Source organism: Candida pseudojiufengensis (assembly GCF_024610245.1).
Source record: "Candida pseudojiufengensis strain CBS 10847 chromosome Unknown scaffold3, whole genome shotgun sequence".
Taxonomy (NCBI): Eukaryota; Fungi; Ascomycota; class Pichiomycetes; order Serinales; family Debaryomycetaceae; genus Lodderomyces; species Lodderomyces pseudojiufengensis.
This window is the reverse complement of record NW_026261523.1, coordinates 423,612-440,775: the sequence shown is the minus strand read 5'-3', so window position 1 is coordinate 440,775 and position 17,164 is coordinate 423,612. Positions and strand designations below refer to the sequence as shown.

At 31.9% G+C, this 17,164-nt stretch overlaps 8 protein-coding genes across 8 annotated transcripts; 3 read left to right on the top strand and 5 right to left on the bottom strand. All coding sequences in view use genetic code 12, as the record gives it.

Annotated features, from left to right (window-relative positions):
- Positions 1–372: 372 nt before the first annotated feature.
- Positions 373–1,358, top strand: KGF55_000638 (uncharacterized protein; the record flags this gene model as incomplete). The annotated part of the gene is made up of 2 exons (XM_051760930.1): positions 373–398; positions 575–1,358. The coding sequence occupies 2 exons, from the start codon at positions 373–375 to the stop codon at positions 1,356–1,358; spliced, it is 810 nt and encodes a 269-aa protein (XP_051616583.1).
- A 232-nt stretch (positions 1,359–1,590) lies between these two features.
- On the bottom strand, positions 1,591–2,439 carry MRP20 (mitochondrial 54S ribosomal protein uL23m; the record flags this gene model as incomplete). The annotated part of the gene is made up of 1 exon (XM_051760929.1): positions 1,591–2,439. One exon carries the CDS (start codon positions 2,437–2,439, stop codon positions 1,591–1,593), a length of 849 nt encoding a protein of 282 aa, XP_051616582.1.
- A 251-nt stretch (positions 2,440–2,690) lies between these two features.
- KGF55_000636 (DNA-directed RNA polymerase II subunit RPB2) lies at positions 2,691–6,392 on the top strand (the record flags this gene model as incomplete). The annotated part of the gene is made up of 1 exon (XM_051760927.1): positions 2,691–6,392. One exon carries the CDS (start codon positions 2,691–2,693, stop codon positions 6,390–6,392), a length of 3,702 nt encoding a protein of 1,233 aa, XP_051616581.1.
- Positions 6,393–6,533: 141 nt separating this feature from the next.
- Positions 6,534–7,058, bottom strand: KGF55_000635 (mitochondrial 54S ribosomal protein uL13m; the record flags this gene model as incomplete). The annotated part of the gene is made up of 1 exon (XM_051760926.1): positions 6,534–7,058. The coding sequence occupies one exon, from the start codon at positions 7,056–7,058 to the stop codon at positions 6,534–6,536; it is 525 nt and encodes a 174-aa protein (XP_051616580.1).
- A 446-nt stretch (positions 7,059–7,504) lies between these two features.
- On the top strand, positions 7,505–8,026 carry RPB7 (DNA-directed RNA polymerase II subunit; the record flags this gene model as incomplete). Its single annotated transcript, XM_051760925.1, has 1 exon — positions 7,505–8,026. One exon carries the CDS (start codon positions 7,505–7,507, stop codon positions 8,024–8,026), a length of 522 nt encoding a protein of 173 aa, XP_051616579.1.
- A 146-nt stretch (positions 8,027–8,172) lies between these two features.
- On the bottom strand, positions 8,173–13,014 carry SIZ1 (SUMO ligase; the record flags this gene model as incomplete). Its single annotated transcript, XM_051760924.1, has 1 exon — positions 8,173–13,014. The coding sequence occupies one exon, from the start codon at positions 13,012–13,014 to the stop codon at positions 8,173–8,175; it is 4,842 nt and encodes a 1,613-aa protein (XP_051616578.1).
- Positions 13,015–13,412: 398 nt separating this feature from the next.
- VPS17 (retromer subunit) lies at positions 13,413–14,960 on the bottom strand (the record flags this gene model as incomplete). Its single annotated transcript, XM_051760923.1, has 1 exon — positions 13,413–14,960. The coding sequence occupies one exon, from the start codon at positions 14,958–14,960 to the stop codon at positions 13,413–13,415; it is 1,548 nt and encodes a 515-aa protein (XP_051616577.1).
- Positions 14,961–15,109: 149 nt separating this feature from the next.
- KGF55_000631 (uncharacterized protein) lies at positions 15,110–16,789 on the bottom strand (the record flags this gene model as incomplete). The annotated part of the gene is made up of 1 exon (XM_051760922.1): positions 15,110–16,789. The coding sequence occupies one exon, from the start codon at positions 16,787–16,789 to the stop codon at positions 15,110–15,112; it is 1,680 nt and encodes a 559-aa protein (XP_051616576.1).
- Between the last annotated feature and the right edge of the window lie 375 nt (positions 16,790–17,164).

The following is a 17,164-nucleotide window of genomic DNA, read 5'->3' as shown; positions in this document are numbered from 1 at the left end:
ATATTCTTTATAAATTTGATTTTTTATTTCAGGTTTGTTCTTTTATATCAGTTTGTTTAATTTTCAAATCTAGTGATACCTGTGATTTCTTCTTATCTTATCTTATCTACCGTTACTAGTTTGGACTATAATACACTACTTATTACGCTATTTATCCGATGTTAAATAATAAATCATTTGGTAGTAAATTAATGAAAAACGGGATTTTTAATTTATACTGCAGAGATATAATATTAGATATAACAGAGAGATAAAGTTTTACATGCTTTATTATATCATTTATTTTACAACTAAAGCTCAAACATTTACTTTCCATTCAGAAATTATCATACAATTTATACAACTAACTCAATTTGATAATTCATATTAACCATGATTGGAATATTTTCAATCTTAAAGTATGTTACTATAAGGAACTTCTTATCACAAAATAAAAGTCATTTTTTGCCCCACGATTTCTAAGATAAGTAAGTAAACCAAAAAAAATACACAAATATTAACAAACTTCAAGCGTATTAATCTCAATAGTTTATCCAGTTATAGCATCATGTAAAGCATTTGAGGATTATACAAGAATCACAAATTCTATATCATCACAAAATTTCAAAATTAAAGGTATTACAGTTCCATTAAATTTAATTTATTCATCATCAAATAAAAATTTAAATGAAAATGATGAAAAAATTTTACAATTACAATTAATTAATTTACAAAAATGGTTTATTTATTGGATTATTCAAGGTTTTTTACAATTTTTTGAAAATTTTTTATTCATAATTACAATTATTCCAGGTTATACAATTATAAAATTAATTTTTAATATATGGTTAATTTTACCAATGATTAGTACAAATATTAGAGTTAATGAAATAAATGAAAATATAAATTTTGATCAAACTAAAGAATGGCAAGAATTTACAAATACTGGTTCAGGATTATTATTTTTTAAATTTTTAAAACCTTGGATTGAAAAAAATATTGATCTTATTAGAAATTTTGTTTTAAATCCTTTTGATTTAAGAAATTTTACAAAATTAGGATCAGTTTTAAAATTACAAGATTTAATTGGATTTAATTTTGCAAATGTTGGTGGATCTAGTAATGCTACTACTAGTTCATCAAATGATTTTTCTAGTTATTTAGATAGTTCATTTTTAATGGTCATGAATATGAAGAATAGATTCACAGGAAATAATGGAGAATCAACAAATGAAGTTAATAAAGTTGTTAATGACAAGAGTTTGAATGAAGAATTTGATATCATTGATAGTAATGAAAAAAACGAAATAAAAGGAGATTCGTCAGTTACGGAGACTTCAACTACTGAAGTTCATAAACGAAAAGGTTATTTTTGGTAAGGTTCTTTGGCTGTTTATTATAAATTTTTGGGTGGTTGGTTTTTTTACAACTTTTTAAGTGGATTTGATTGAATTTTATTCTAATTTTTGTTCTCTCTGGTAGTGGAATTTGTATAGTTTATATCTAATTTTTTATAGTTATTGATACCCTGTTTTAATTGAAATTTTAGTTTATTTTAATTACAGTTTTTAAAGATACATTAATTCATTTCATTCATCTATTTACATGATTTTATAATCCCAAATAATTTGAAACTTGGTTTCTTTTACTTGCAGAATTTAAACCTTTATTAATTGCTTTTATGGAATTGAAATTTGATTTCTGAATTTGTTTAGGTATAAATTTTTTTGGTTTAGGGTTTCCTTTAAACATTCCATTATAAACATCCAAGGTCTTATTCTTATCACTTCCATCTGCAATATTGTGTTTAACGATTTTTTCACTTTCATCCATTTGTTGTTTTAACTCCGAAATCTTTGTTTGAGGTACTTCTGGCCATACAAATGGTTCAGCCATATCTATTGTCATTTTTTTGAGTTGTGGGATTCTATAACGACCTAAGTCTTGTGGACCTCTTTTCCAAGTGGCAGGTTGTAATTGTACTGTTACATTAAGAGCTCTTAATCCATATATATTCCACAAATAATCTCTTAAATCCATTTTATTCATTGATTTGGGAACCAAAAATTTGGCTTGGTAAGGTGTATGTTTTGCATTCGGTCTTAATAGACATATTCTACCTCCTGGTAAATATATTTCATTTTTACCTTTAGTGAAATGAGGTTCATCCATTGCTAAATTCTCTTGAAACTTTTCAAATTCTGCATGTGCTTTCTCGGAATCAATTTGACTCATGAATCTATTTGGGATAGGTTTGCCATTTTCAACATATAATTTAGCTAACTCTGAATTGGGGAATAAAGTTTTTGTTGGTGATTGAGCTAATATAGGCGGCCTTATTTTTCTAAAACCATATTTTGGTGGATTGATTTCTACTTGTGATGCATTGACTTTAGGATATTTTGATGGTGTCAACTTATGGTGTACAGATCTTGTACTTATCCTCGTTATTGAGGACATTTATGATACACTTGGATGAAGCTATATTCTTTTATCAGATAGGTTATTTGTTTAATAAAGTTCCAAAAATTTTTCAATATGTCTAACTTAACTGTGGTAGTGTAAAACGCTCAATCTGAAATATTCTAATGCAGTGAAAAAAAAAAAAATATAAACAGATTAACGAAGTAAGACAATAAATAAAGCATACAACCTTTGCCTTCATTCATTCCTACCTTTATCAACCTTACCAACAAACATCGAGATTCATAATGTCACAAGATCAACTTATGGATGATCCGTATAGATACGATGATGATGATAGATCGATTCAACCAGAAGATTGTTGGACAGTAATTTCATCATTTTTTCTGGAAAAAGGTTTAGTATCACAACAATTAGATTCATTTGATGAATTTATAGAATCAACAATTCAAGAGTTAGTATGGGAAGATTCTCATTTGATATTGGATCAACCCGCACAACATACTTCAGTTGAAGATCATAAGAATAAAAGATTTGAAATATCGTTTGGTAAAATATATATATCTAAACCAAGTCAAACTGAAGGTGATGGTACAACTCATCCAATGTTTCCTCAAGAAGCAAGACTACGTAACTTAACTTATTCATCCCCACTTTATGTTGACATGACCAAAAAAACATTTACATCTGATGATAACAAAAGAAAAGATAATAACGAATTAGAATGGATAGAAGAAGATATTAAGGGAGAAGATTCAGATCGACATGTATTTTTGGGAAAAGTTCCAATTATGTTGAGATCAAAATTTTGTATGTTGAGAGATTTGGGAGAACATGAATTTTATGAATTAAAAGAATGTCCTTATGATATGGGAGGTTATTTTGTTATAAATGGTTCAGAAAAAGTTTTAATTGCACAAGAAAGGAGTGCGGCAAATATTGTTCAAGTATTTAAAAAAGCTGCACCATCTCCAATATCTCATGTGGCGGAAATAAGATCAGCTTTAGAAAAAGGTTCAAGATTAATATCATCTATGCAAATAAAATTATACGGTCGTGATGAAAAAGGAGTTTCAGGAAGAACAATAAAGGCAACATTACCATATATAAAAGAAGATATACCTATAGTGATAGTGTTCAGAGCTTTAGGTGTTGTACCTGATGGTGATATCTTGGAGCATATATGTTATGATCAAAATGATTGGCAAATGTTGGAAATGTTAAAACCATGTGTTGAAGAAGGGTTCGTTATACAGGAAAGAGAAGTTGCTCTTGATTTCATAGGTAGAAGAGGTGTTCTTGGTATACGAAGAGAAAAACGTATACAATATGCAAAAGATATTTTACAAAAGGAATTATTACCAAACATTACTCAAGAAGAAGGTTTCGAAACAAGAAAAGCATTCTTTTTAGGTTACATGGTCAATAGATTATTATTATGTGCATTAGAAAGAAAAGAACCAGATGACAGGGATCATTTTGGTAAGAAAAGGCTAGATTTAGCAGGACCTTTATTAGCCAATTTATTTAGAATATTATTCAAAAAATTAACAAAAGATATATACAATTATATGCAAAGATGTGTTGAAAATGACAAAGAATTCAATTTGACTTTGGCTGTAAAATCACAAACTATAACTGACGGATTAAGATATTCTTTAGCAACAGGTAATTGGGGGGAACAAAAGAAAGCCATGAGTTCAAGAGCAGGTGTTTCACAAGTTTTAAATCGTTATACTTATTCATCAACATTATCACATTTAAGAAGAACAAATACACCTATCGGAAGAGATGGTAAAATTGCCAAACCAAGACAATTACATAATACTCATTGGGGTTTAGTTTGTCCTGCAGAAACTCCAGAAGGTCAAGCGTGTGGTTTAGTGAAGAATTTATCATTAATGTCTTGTATATCTGTTGGTACTCCTTCTGAACCAATATTATCATTCTTAAACGATTGGGGTTTAGAACCTTTAGAAGATTATGTTCCTTCAAATTCTCCAGATGCAACAAGAGTGTTTGTTAATGGTGTATGGGTAGGTGTAAATAGAGATCCAGCTTCATTAGTTGATTATATGCGTGATTTAAGAAGAAATGGTGACATATCACCAGAAGTGTCTATCATTAGAGATATAAGAGAAAAAGAATTCAAAATATTTACTGATGCTGGTAGAGTTTATCGTCCATTATTTATAGTTGATGATCAAGAGGATTCTGAAACTAAAGGTGATATGAAATTACAAAAAGAACATGTGAATCAATTAGCAAGATCATTATTTGATGGTGCTGATGAAGATGAATCTAAGTATACTTGGTCTTCATTAGTGAAAGAAGGTATTGTAGAATATGTTGATGCAGAAGAAGAGGAAACTATTATGATTGCAATGACTCCTGATGATTTAGAAGCCTCAAAAAGTTCATTAACAGAAACACAACAACAAGATTTGCAAATGGAAGAACAAGAACTAGATCCAGCTAAAAGAATTAAACCTACTAGTAGTAGTAATACTCATACATTTACACATTGTGAAATTCATCCTTCAATGATATTAGGTGTTGCAGCATCTATCATTCCTTTCCCAGATCATAATCAATCTCCACGTAATACATATCAATCAGCGATGGGTAAACAAGCTATGGGTGTTTTCTTGACCAATTATTCAGTGAGAATGGATACAATGGCTAATATTTTATATTATCCACAAAAACCATTAGCCACAACAAGAGCAATGGAACATTTGAAATTTAGAGAATTACCAGCAGGTCAAAATGCCATTGTAGCAATTGCATGTTATTCAGGTTACAATCAAGAAGATTCTATGATTATGAATCAATCATCAATAGATCGTGGTCTTTTTAGATCATTATTTTTTAGATCTTATATGGATTTAGAAAAAAGACAAGGTATGAAAGCTTTGGAAACTTTTGAAAAACCTTCAAGATCAGATACTTTAAGATTAAAACATGGTACTTATGAAAAATTGGATGATGACGGACTAATTGCACCAGGTATTAGAGTAAGTGGTGAAGATATCATTATAGGTAAAACAACACCAATTCCACCTGACACAGAAGAATTGGGTCAAAGAACACAATATCATACTAAAAGAGATGCTTCAACACCATTAAGAAGTACAGAGTCCGGTATTGTTGATCAAGTGTTGTTAACGACAAATGGAGATGGTGCTAAATTCGTCAAGGTCAGAATGAGAACTACAAAAGTCCCACAAATTGGTGATAAATTTGCTTCTAGACATGGTCAAAAAGGTACTATTGGTGTAACATATAGACATGAAGATATGCCTTTTACATCACAAGGAATTGTTCCAGATTTAATTATCAATCCACATGCTATTCCATCTCGTATGACAGTTGCGCATTTAATCGAATGTTTGTTATCAAAAGTTTCATCATTATCTGGACTTGAAGGTGATGCCTCGCCATTCACAGAGGTTACAGCAGAAGCTATTTCTAAATTATTAAGAGACCACGGATATCAATCGAGAGGTTTCGAAGTCATGTATAATGGTCACACTGGTAAAAAATTAATGGCTCAAGTATTTTTTGGTCCTACATATTATCAAAGATTAAGACATATGGTTGATGATAAGATTCATGCAAGAGCAAGGGGTCCAGTTCAAGTTCTTACAAGACAACCAGTTGAAGGTAGATCTAGAGACGGTGGTTTACGTTTTGGAGAAATGGAAAGAGATTGTATGATAGCTCATGGTGCAGCCGGATTCCTTAAAGAAAGGTTAATGGAAGCCTCAGATGCATTTAAGGTTCATGTATGTGGTATGTGTGGATTAATGTCAGTTATTGCGAATTTGAAGAAAAATCAATTCGAGTGTCGTTCATGTAAAAATAAAACAAATATTTATCAAATCAATATTCCTTATGCTGCCAAGTTGTTATTCCAGGAATTAATGGCAATGAATATAACACCTAGATTATATACTGAAAGTTCTGGTGTAAGTATTCGTGCATAAAAAATGGTTAATAGTTCATCATGTATTAATATAGAAAAATAATTACAAATAGACAATTTTTTTCCAAAAAAGAAAAAAGTACAAACATTATATCGTCATTAAATTATTTACAAGTATGTAAGTTCGTTAAGTTAATAAAAATCAGTTAGCTAAATATTTGGCTCTAAGTTCCGATCTTTTGGCTTCGTTAATTTCCAACTTTGCCAATTTCTCCTTCATATCTTTAATCTCATCGGCAAAAGCTATTAGATTGTCTTTATAAGGATGCTCATCACCATCAAATAATTTCAATCTATCCATTCTTACTAATCTATGTTTATTTTTCGGTATCATTCCTTTTACAGCTCTTTTCAAAACTTCTCCATATCCTTTATTTGTAATCATTCTTTCCATAGGTATTAAGTTTAAAGTACCAGGTCTTGAAGTATGATGCCAATAAGTTTTATCTTTCAATTTGTTACCAGTTATTTTTAAATGTGCACAGTTTGTAACAACTACATAATCTCCATGATCTCGATTTGGTGTAAATGTTGGTTTATGTTTTCCTTGTAAAGTAATTGCAATTTGTGAGGCTAATCTACCCAATGTTCTATCGTCTGCCGCTACATCAACGTGATGCCATACTCTTGTTAGGGCCAGTACTGAATTACCTATTCTTTGAGACATATGAGGTGAGATGAAATATCAAGCTTGTTTGTTGGAATGTTTCATGATATTCGAAAAAAAATTTACCATATACATTTCGTATATATTCAGTCGTAGTCGTGCGATTACAATTTATTTTTCAAATCTCGAAACTTTTTTTTCAAAATGATTATAACATAATAGAATAAAGAAAAGAATTGTGGAACAAATCGACTACATTTGCGAGTAATCATATCACCATCTCGCATAATCATTTTCAGTTTCATCATCTCGTGAAAGATTAGTTTTGAGTATAGTCTTTTTGTTTTTTTTTCACCATTTTTGTATTATTATCACAGCATAAGTAAAAGTCACTCATTTCAATATTTATTTATCCCATAAGCTTCATAATCACATACTGACCCTCATTAGTAAATATTTCGATCTAACCATAACTTCAAAGCACAGCCTATAAATTTTCACATATCATGTTTTTCTTGAAAGATCTATCATTAAATATAACATTACATCCATCATTCTTTGGACCACAAATGGATCAGTATCTACGTGACAAATTGTTAAGTGATGTAGAGGGGACATGTACTGGTCAATTTGGATACATAGTATGTGTCCTAGATTCAATGAATATAGATGTAGGGAAAGGAAGAATAATACCTAGTTCAGGAATGGCAGAATTTGAAGTAAAATACAGAGCAGTAGTGTGGAAACCTTTTAAAGGGGAAGTAGTTGATGCCGTTGTAACAACTGTGAATAAAATGGGATTTTTTGCAGATGTGGGGCCTTTGTCAGTGTTTGTTAGTACACATCTAATACCGAGTGATATGAAATTTAACCCATCGGCAAATCCACCTGCTTATTCAAGTCCAGATGAAAATATAGAGAAAGGCTCAAAAGTGAGGTTAAAGATTGTGGGAACAAGAACAGATGTGAATGAAATCTATGCTATTGGAAGTATAAAGGAAGATTATTTAGGTCCAAGTCCTATGTAAAAGGTATTTTTACTTGACAAAGAATTGTGGTAGTCTACTCCGGTTTTTGTCATTTATGAGAGACAAAATCTACATCAGTTCGGGATGTTTATGCAAATAATTTTTACAACTCCATATGCTATATAATTTGTAGAAGTATTTTTCCCTCAATTATCTTCATCAATAACGATAGGATCCTTGTTTGTTCCTGATCTAAATCTTTCCTCAATTCTTTTCTCATTTTCTGTGAATTCTTCTAACCATTTTGATTCTAATTGAAGATTTTGAATCTTGTCATTCATAGGTGAGATTTCTTTCGTAAACGAAAATTCCTTAAAACTTTCATGAGCAGTATCTAAGTCTAATATTGATATTTTTTGCTTTTTATATGGTGGTGGACTGGCGTGATCAAAAAGTGATAATTTTTCTTCAACTTGAGGTTTTTTAGGTCCTTTGGAATCAATATTTTTCTCAAAAATAGTCGAATCTTTAGACCTTTTGTCTGGCGGTATAGGTGGAAAATCTTTTGAAATATTGATTGTAAATGAATCAGTAGCTTGTTCGGTAGGTTGATTATTGACGATTCTTGAAGTCTCATTAGACTTCACCTGAGATGGGATCGATGGTCGAGTACTTTCATTTGAACTCATTAAATTAACACTCGTATGTGAACCATTTTGGCTTGTTGTTACAAGATTTTCCGTTGAATTGTGCCTATTGTTATTTGACTGAAAAGTTGCAGACCTAGCAAAACCATGATTTGTCTCATTTTGATTCAACACCCGATTTATTGCATCGCCACGATTGGGCAAATTTGAGTTACTACTCAGTTGCTTTAAAAGTTTAGACACGGCTACTCTATTTAAGGATACATCAGAACTATTAGGGTTTCTAGATGCAGGAACTGTGGCTAATGATTGGACTCTACTTCCACCTTGTGTCAATGGTGAATTTGAAGGTTGAGTCGTGGGAGCGAAAGCTGCCGTTTGAGTATTCGAATCGAAGGATTTTTCCGCTACAGTTTGTTTTGGAACATTTCCATCTCCTGGATTATTATCTTGTGAGCCGCCAGTACTAGTTTTGAAAATACCAAGAATGTCTGCACTGGACTCAATGATACGAGCACCTGAATTAACTGAATTTTGGGCAGCGGGCCCAGTTTCCGCGTTGGCAGTCGAAGGAGACCTCTGGCTTGTTAACATACGGTTCGTTTGAGTGTTCACATTTTCTGAAGTTTGTTCAGACATTGGAGCATTCTGATGATTGAGTTCTTGATTACGACTCCTTTGGAACTTTGAAAATAATTTCAATCTGTTTGCCATGGCCGAAGTTTCCAAGAAGGAATTGATAAATTTGGTTTTAATATTTTCCCTTTCTCTCTGAAATTGAAGAAGATGAAAATCAATGACATTCTTCGGTTCATCTTTTAACCTTTGCATTAGGGCGTCCTTCATGGCAATTGATTCCAAATCAAATTGTTCCGATAACTTGAGTAATTCTTGCCTATCATATTTACTCTGGTCCAAAAAAAGTTGTGCTCTTTCATTCCGATCTATTGCATCAGATAAGTTAGCTGTTAATTCTGCATTCCTTCTCAAATTAGGATTTGAATGAACCGGTCCAGAATTGTTATACGTTGGTCTGCTGGTGTTTCCGTTTGAACTTGAAGTAAAACCAATATTTTGAACGCTTTGCAAATTCGAATTATGATTCGGAACTGTTATTCCGTTGCTCCTTAAGGCACCATTGGAAGACCTACCTCCAAAATCAGAAGGAGTCGTTATTTGTGTTCTTGGCAGTGAAATTTTTCCGCTAAGTTGGGAAGACTGTGGCTGATGATTCACATCAATACGTAAATCCAAGACGTTGAGAGTGCCTTGTGGACGATTTTGTCGTGCAATACCTGACAGATTTGGTGTGTTTCTAGATACTTGTGAAATCACTGACGGATTAATCGAGGTAGTTGTTGAACTTGTAATGGTAGATGAATTCTTACCGCTTGGTGCCAATAGAACTTGAGACGAAGTAGCAGTGCTAGTTGTATAACCCGATGTATTCGTAGCATGAGGGTCAATATTTTCGGGCCCTTCATTTGTCGTTTGATTTAATTGATTTATCAGCACATAGTCTCGACCTGACATATATCTGTGGGAAGCTTGTTTTCGAACACCATTTTGTTGAGTGTTTTGTTGATGCAATACCAGTTGTACATCACTCTGAGAATTAGGCAGCAGCACCGTGGGTTGGTGTTTATCATTCACTTGTTGATGTCTTTGTTGCTGAATTTGATGTTGTAGTTGATTTTGATTTTGATTTTGTTGATTTTGATTTTGTTGATTGTGATTTTGATTTTGTTGTTTTTGCTGTTGAAGAATTGACTGATGCATCAGTAGATGGTTTTGCTGATTGATTTGCAGTTGGTTATTTTGATTATGATTTTGCTGAAAACGAATTTGCTGATGATGATCTTGCTGATGATGATTTTGCTGATGATGATTCTGTTGATGAAAATTCAGTTGATGATTACTTTGCTGTTGATTTTGTTGTTTTTCAAATTGTTGTTGCTGATTTTGAGTCAATGTAAGTTTGGGCCGATTTTGATGACTTAGTTGATTATCTGAATCCAAGGAAATACGGCGAGTTAATGGCTGCTGCTGCTGAGAATGAGCTGATGAGTTGTATAAAGCTGCTCGATGGTTGTAATTAGAAGCATTTCGTGTATCAAGTGAAGTTTGAACCGATCTGTTTTGAGTATTATTAGTTTCATTTGACACATTCACTAATCTCATTTGCCCTGCATGAGCACCATTGGTACGATCAGAGCCATTTATGTTTGAGACCTTATCTCCAACCAAAGACTGAGTCGTATTGATAGGTATAGCATTTTGTCGCGAATCTGAACCAGCTGGTCTACTCTCTAATATGGTGGCTCTTGCCGTGACATCTCGTGCTGATATTTGAGGAGATCTACTAACTGGAGTTTCTACTTGATTGGAACGATTTCTACTTGCTTCATCTTCATCTTCATCTTGTGATAACATTTGCCGTTTTACCTGTAAATACCTTTGTTGTTTTTGCAACAATTCTAGCTCACCTCGCAGTATTTGAGTATTTGTCGTTTGGGACGTATTTCGGAAAACTTTACATGCTTTCAAATTACCATCAGACCTCACACTTGATGTCTGTTGTTGAGTTTCAACAGATGTATTATTGGATGCACCAGCAATACCATTTGATTGTTGTTGCACATGGGGTAGCTGACTTTGCTGTTGCTGATTTTGCCGTTGCTGATTTTGCTGTTGCTGATTCTGATGTTGCAGTTGCAGTTGTTGCAGTTGATGCAGTTGTTGTTGCTGATTTTGCTGATGCAGTTGTTGTTGTTGTTGTTGTTGATGCAGTTGTTGTTGTTGTTGCTGTTGAAGTTGTTGTTGGTGTTGTTGCAGTTGGTGTTGTTGCAGTTGTTGTTGTTGATTTTGCGGAAGCAGTTGTTGTTGCTCATTTTGCTGATGCTGTTGAGGTTGTGGATTTTGCTGTTGGCTCGTGGTAATTAGTCTTGACTGAGTTGTGAACGAAGACAATGGCTCATCTTCTCTGGTCATGAGAGTCGAAGGTGAAGGAGGTGAAGGAAGTGCTTGAATTGGTTGGTTAGCTGTAGAAGTGGAAGCAGCTGGGTTTGCACCCGGTGAGACTTGAGCTGTTTCTGTTGTTCTCCCATTAATTGGTGTATCGTCATCTTCACTATCTGAGTCAATTATTAATACAACATCTGGATCATTTTTAGCTATGGCATGGTTCATTTTCTTTGGTTCTTCTGATCCAACGACTGGTCTCCAACTACCATCTTTTTGAATAAGAACCTTTTCCACTTCATCACCTGTGTTGCTCAAAATTTCGTGAAAATATTCGCAAATCCCCAAATCTTTAAGTTTCAAAGTTTTTAAACAAGTTGGACATTCCCAAGTTGGCTGTTGCAATTGTGAATTTAAAAAGTAATAAGCGTCAAAACATTGAACATGATTACAATTTATAGCTTTGACAGGATATTTGATTCTGGAGTATGAAAAAGGATCCTTTAAATTTATTGAAGTTTCACGCATAACAATTCCATCAACTTCATCTTCATCCTTTGTTATGAGACCAATAGCATGATTTCTACTGATTTTTGGCGCATTGATTATTTGATTAAATACAGTCTCAATCGGAGTTGTTCTCACAAGATATAAATAGATATAAAAATTTTCTGTTGTTTTTTCATAAACAAATTGAATTCTATTTGACTTTGGATGTCTCAATACTAAATTGGTTAAATTGACAGGACTACCGGTACCTGGTCTATTTTTTAATCCTTTGAAACTTTGGGTCACCCTTTCCCCATTAACCCAAACATCAACTTGACTTGGGTATTCTACCTGAACATCAGTAGAACTTCTCTGAATAATACCTTTTCGATTAGATTGTTTTCCACAAAGTAAATATAATTTTATCAGTGGATCTTTTTTTAATTCAGCATTTTCTTCTTCAGTTAAAATGAATTTAAAATCTGTATAAGTTTTACCATTACATGGTGGACAAACCTGAGGAGATCCATGAACGTTTCTTACTAACTTATAAAATGGATCCTCAATAAAAAATAATCTATGACTTTCATTAGCCACTGAATCATTTGCATGTATATTCTGTGAAGGAGCTCTATATGAATTTGAAAATCTGGGTGGTTCAAATTTACCTTGATTGATTGCATTATACAAATCATGATACTTTGGTAATTCTTCATTGTTTAATTTTTTCACTATCAAGGTTCTCATGGCTAAACCTCTAACATGATCTTGATGAATACGCCCTTGATCTAAATATGTCACCAAACTATTGATTAATTCCTTTTTAGTTTTATATTGTCTCAATCCCATAGATCGTAGGACATCTTTTAAATACTGAACTTTCAATGTTGGAATGAGACTCTTTGTGTGTTCATACTCCTCATCGGTTAATGGTGTTATTACTTTGCTCATTTCCCAGTCATTAGATTGTTGCCGCTAATTTATGAAAAATATGATATGGTGTAACAAAAATTTTGAATCAAGCAAAAGAGGTTTGAAAAATGAAATGAAATTCTTTTGGTTTTAGTGCCACCTGGGGTAGATATGCTTCGTTTGTGATTTGTAAGATATGATGTAAGATTTATGAATGTGTTTTTGATTTTTGATTGATCTTAATCATGTATAAATTATCAGACGTGATTGATTATATTAATTTTTTTTTTTCGTTTGTGTTTCTCTGTGAAACAAGTTTTTAAAAATAATTTGATAAGGATGAGACGAGTGACAAGAGATCAATAATATAATACAAATACTTCATAAAAAATAATAACATTATTGTGCTTTATTAAAACTACGATTATATCAATCGGTCAAAATGTAGCTACACCCAATAAAGTTGCTGCATTTTTAGCATCAACTACTGGTGGTTTCAAGGGACCATTTGATTCCTTTTTGTGCTGTCTAGATGCTTCTTCTTTTTCCAATGATCTAAAAGTTCTGGATGACCATGTATCTCCTTGATTAGACTGGGATTGAGACAAATTATGTTTCAAATTAGCTAAATTGTCTCTATTCAATCTTGATAACCCACCTTTTTCATCAACACATCTAATATCTAACCTTATTGTTTCAAAATTTTTTAAGATTTTTCTATGATGATCAATTTTATGTAAGACATATGACTTTAGTAGATTTTTAAACTTCACTTCAGTAAATTGTGCCACTTCATCTTTTTCATAAAGCATTTCTCCTGATATTCTTTTAACTTGTAAATTTAATGATTCTTGTACTTTCGCCGCATATTCTAGAGATCTCAAAGCTTCATCCACCTTGATTGGATCTAATGATACTTTGTTTTTTATTTTTGCGGCTTGTATTTGTTTTTGATTAGTCTGAGCTTCCGCTTGAATTAATTCTCTCATTATTAAATATCTGTTTGTCAAAGCTTCCTTTATTTCATAAAAGTCATTTATTAGTAATTGTACTCCATCGCCTAATATTGCCATCTCGTTTATCGACTCAATAAGTAATAAATCTGATTGGATCTGAACCACTTTTCCTAAATTTTCCCACATATTTTTCATACCAGGATGAGTATTTTCAAATTGAGATAATACATTCAACTTATTTGACATATCATATACGTGAATAGATAGTTGTTTTTCACATTTTGAATTTTTCTCTAACAATTTATGCAATTTTTGACATGTTAAATAAGCATTTTTTATTGTAGGTCTGAAATCTGCCAATTCTTCAAATGGATCATATGGAATTGAAAATTGCTTCAAAGTTTTCCTCATTAATCCACTTGCAACAGATGATTTCTTATTACTATTAATAACACTATATCCAAAATCATTTTCAATGAAATATACAAACTCTTCATCTCTTATTAGAATTGGATTTGCTGTTATCCTATTAAACCATTCTTGCCATACAATCATTAATTGTTTCTTTTCATCCTCTCCACCAGTTGGATATGAAGTATTTACATTAGGAATTACTGGCACAAATACTTCCAAGTTAGATACTGATAAATATTTATTAAATTTTACAACTTCATTATATGTTCGACGTAATTCCTTATATTCTTTTTGTCTGAATTTTGGTAATCCATGAACTTTCGCTTCCAATTTTAGTATTGGATTTTCTGGTTTATTTTTTTCTATCCCTATTAGTTTGATGGAAATACTGTATTTATGTGAGAACCTTTCTGGTAATAGCTTTTTTAAATCTGTTTTGAAAATTCTATCTTCTGAATTGTCATTGTCTTGTGTCGGTTTAGTTTGAGTTTGAGTTTGGTTAGAATCATTTGATGTTATGGAAGATTCATGGTTTGAAGAAGTGTCAATGTTTTGGCTTATATCTTGTGGCTCTGCAAATGGGTTATTGTTTTCATATTCATCTTCATAGTCCATTGTATTGTTTGATTTGCGGAGATTTGATGTTAAATTGAATAATTTAGAAAAAGTAGTTGTCTTCTTTTTTTGTGTAGGCTACCGCTTAGAAAATCAGAGTTTATCAAAATATTTACAAAACTTAAATTTTAAATAGTGCTTTACATTTATCAATCAGAATTTGAATCACTATTTACTATTCTTTCAGTCTCAACTATATCTTCAGCTGAATTACCAAGTAAGCTTATGTCATTTTCATCACTCTTCAAATCTTCCGCTTCTGATGCTTCAATTTGCTTTTTAAGTAATTCATTATCCTTTTTGAAAAATTCAACTAAATTAGGAGAAATTTCAGTTTCTTGATGATTTAATACTGTTTCATCCGCATATATCAAAAGTATGTTTCTATTTGTTTGATTGAACTCTTCAGTTAAGTAATTAACGACATCTTCATAACTAAATACTTCGGTTTTGAATTCATGTTTCATGCGACCAAAAGCTGTCCAAACAGGACCATTTTCATTGACTCTATCAGTTCTATATAAATATTGTGATTCGGAAAATAATGCGGCTATCAAAATATATTTTGAAGGTACTTTTAAAGATGGGTCTACCTTGATTAAATTTATGACATGATCGGGATTTGATGAATCAAATTTAGTGTAGTTTGCATTAGTTTTCAGTAGTAATTCACTTAATTGAGAATACTCAATTTGTATATTATCCGCTAGTTTGGAAATATCATCTGAACTATCTTTATCTATTTTGGCTAAATGAGTCTTTGTGTTTTCTAATATGCTTTTAATCTTTTTCCCTTCGAATGACGTTAATAACATCATCTTGGAAGTAAGTGCTTTTCTTTCATTTGCAATTTGAGTTTTTGTTAGATCCATTTTATCAATAAACGATTTGTACTTGGAGACATGAAATTCCGGAAATATATACTCTTCAATTGTGAAAGAGCTTGAAGTTTCTGGATAATCAGTTCCTTGAAATTCCATTGCCAAAATTGGTGCTACAGCTTCATAATTACCTGATTTCAGTATTAATCCATTTAATGTTTCAGTGACTGAGTGCTCTCTATTGAAATAATCTACACCGATAACTTTGAAGTATCTAATGTCATTATCATCAGCAAGCATTCGAAACTTCGATATAAAAAAATCTTCTAAGTCTTGATTCAAATTATTTCCAATCTCTTTAATAAAATAATTAGCGATATTGTTCCAAACTTCCTCCCAAGTTTGACTTTGAACATTTAATAAGTCCTCGGGTAGACTATTACACAAACCATTTGCACTTATAAACGCTCTTTGACTCAACGAGGTAAAAAATCCAAATAGTCTTTGAAGTTCAATCAAAAAATTGGTATTTGAATCTTGTTGAGGATTATACCAATCTTCTGTGAATTCTTGTTTTAAATCTTTGTTTAAAATGATTTGCTTCAAATAATTAATTTGACTGAAAACAACAAATAATGCACTTATATACCCACTATTTAAGGTAGTTGGAATAACAGCAGGTGGGGAATTTTCACTCCTTTCAAATTCTGGGGTATTTTTGAATAAAGTATTCTCTTCAACGATTGATTCAGCCCAATTGTTATCATTATAATTGGGTTCATAGTTATTCAATTCATTAAAATGTGGAATTTCTTCTGGATTCAGTATTTGGATTGTATCTGTTTGATATGGTTCATTAAACAATTGATCTTGTCCTGGATGTCGGGTTTCATCAAATAAATATGTTATCGCCACTTCTACATTATTGTTTGCTTGTCTCAATGCTTGTTCGGAATCAAACTTACTGAAACCCATTTCTTGTAGTCGCTGAAGCTTCTCATCTTCCATTTTCGATCAATGCGTAGTGGTTACTTGTATTTTAAATTGTGTTGTAAGGATAATGTGGTAAATTAAGATAGTCGTTTCAAAATAAGAGGTAACACAAAACTAAGTAAATTAATTTTATCATCATAAAGACCAAATAACTTAAATTAAGAACTCTAAAAACTTAATGAACCCCTATATAAACCAAATCTGATAGTTTTTTGGGACAGCTGTATGACTTCAGTCAAAGAATATACGGTGCTTATAAAACCAAAAATCCGTTTGCAAAATTATTCTGAAACACGATCAAAGATGAGGTCTAAAGAATTTCAATGAGGAAGGTTAAAAACCAACATTTAGATAACCAAGCGATGCTTTTTTGACTCACGATCTCTGTTT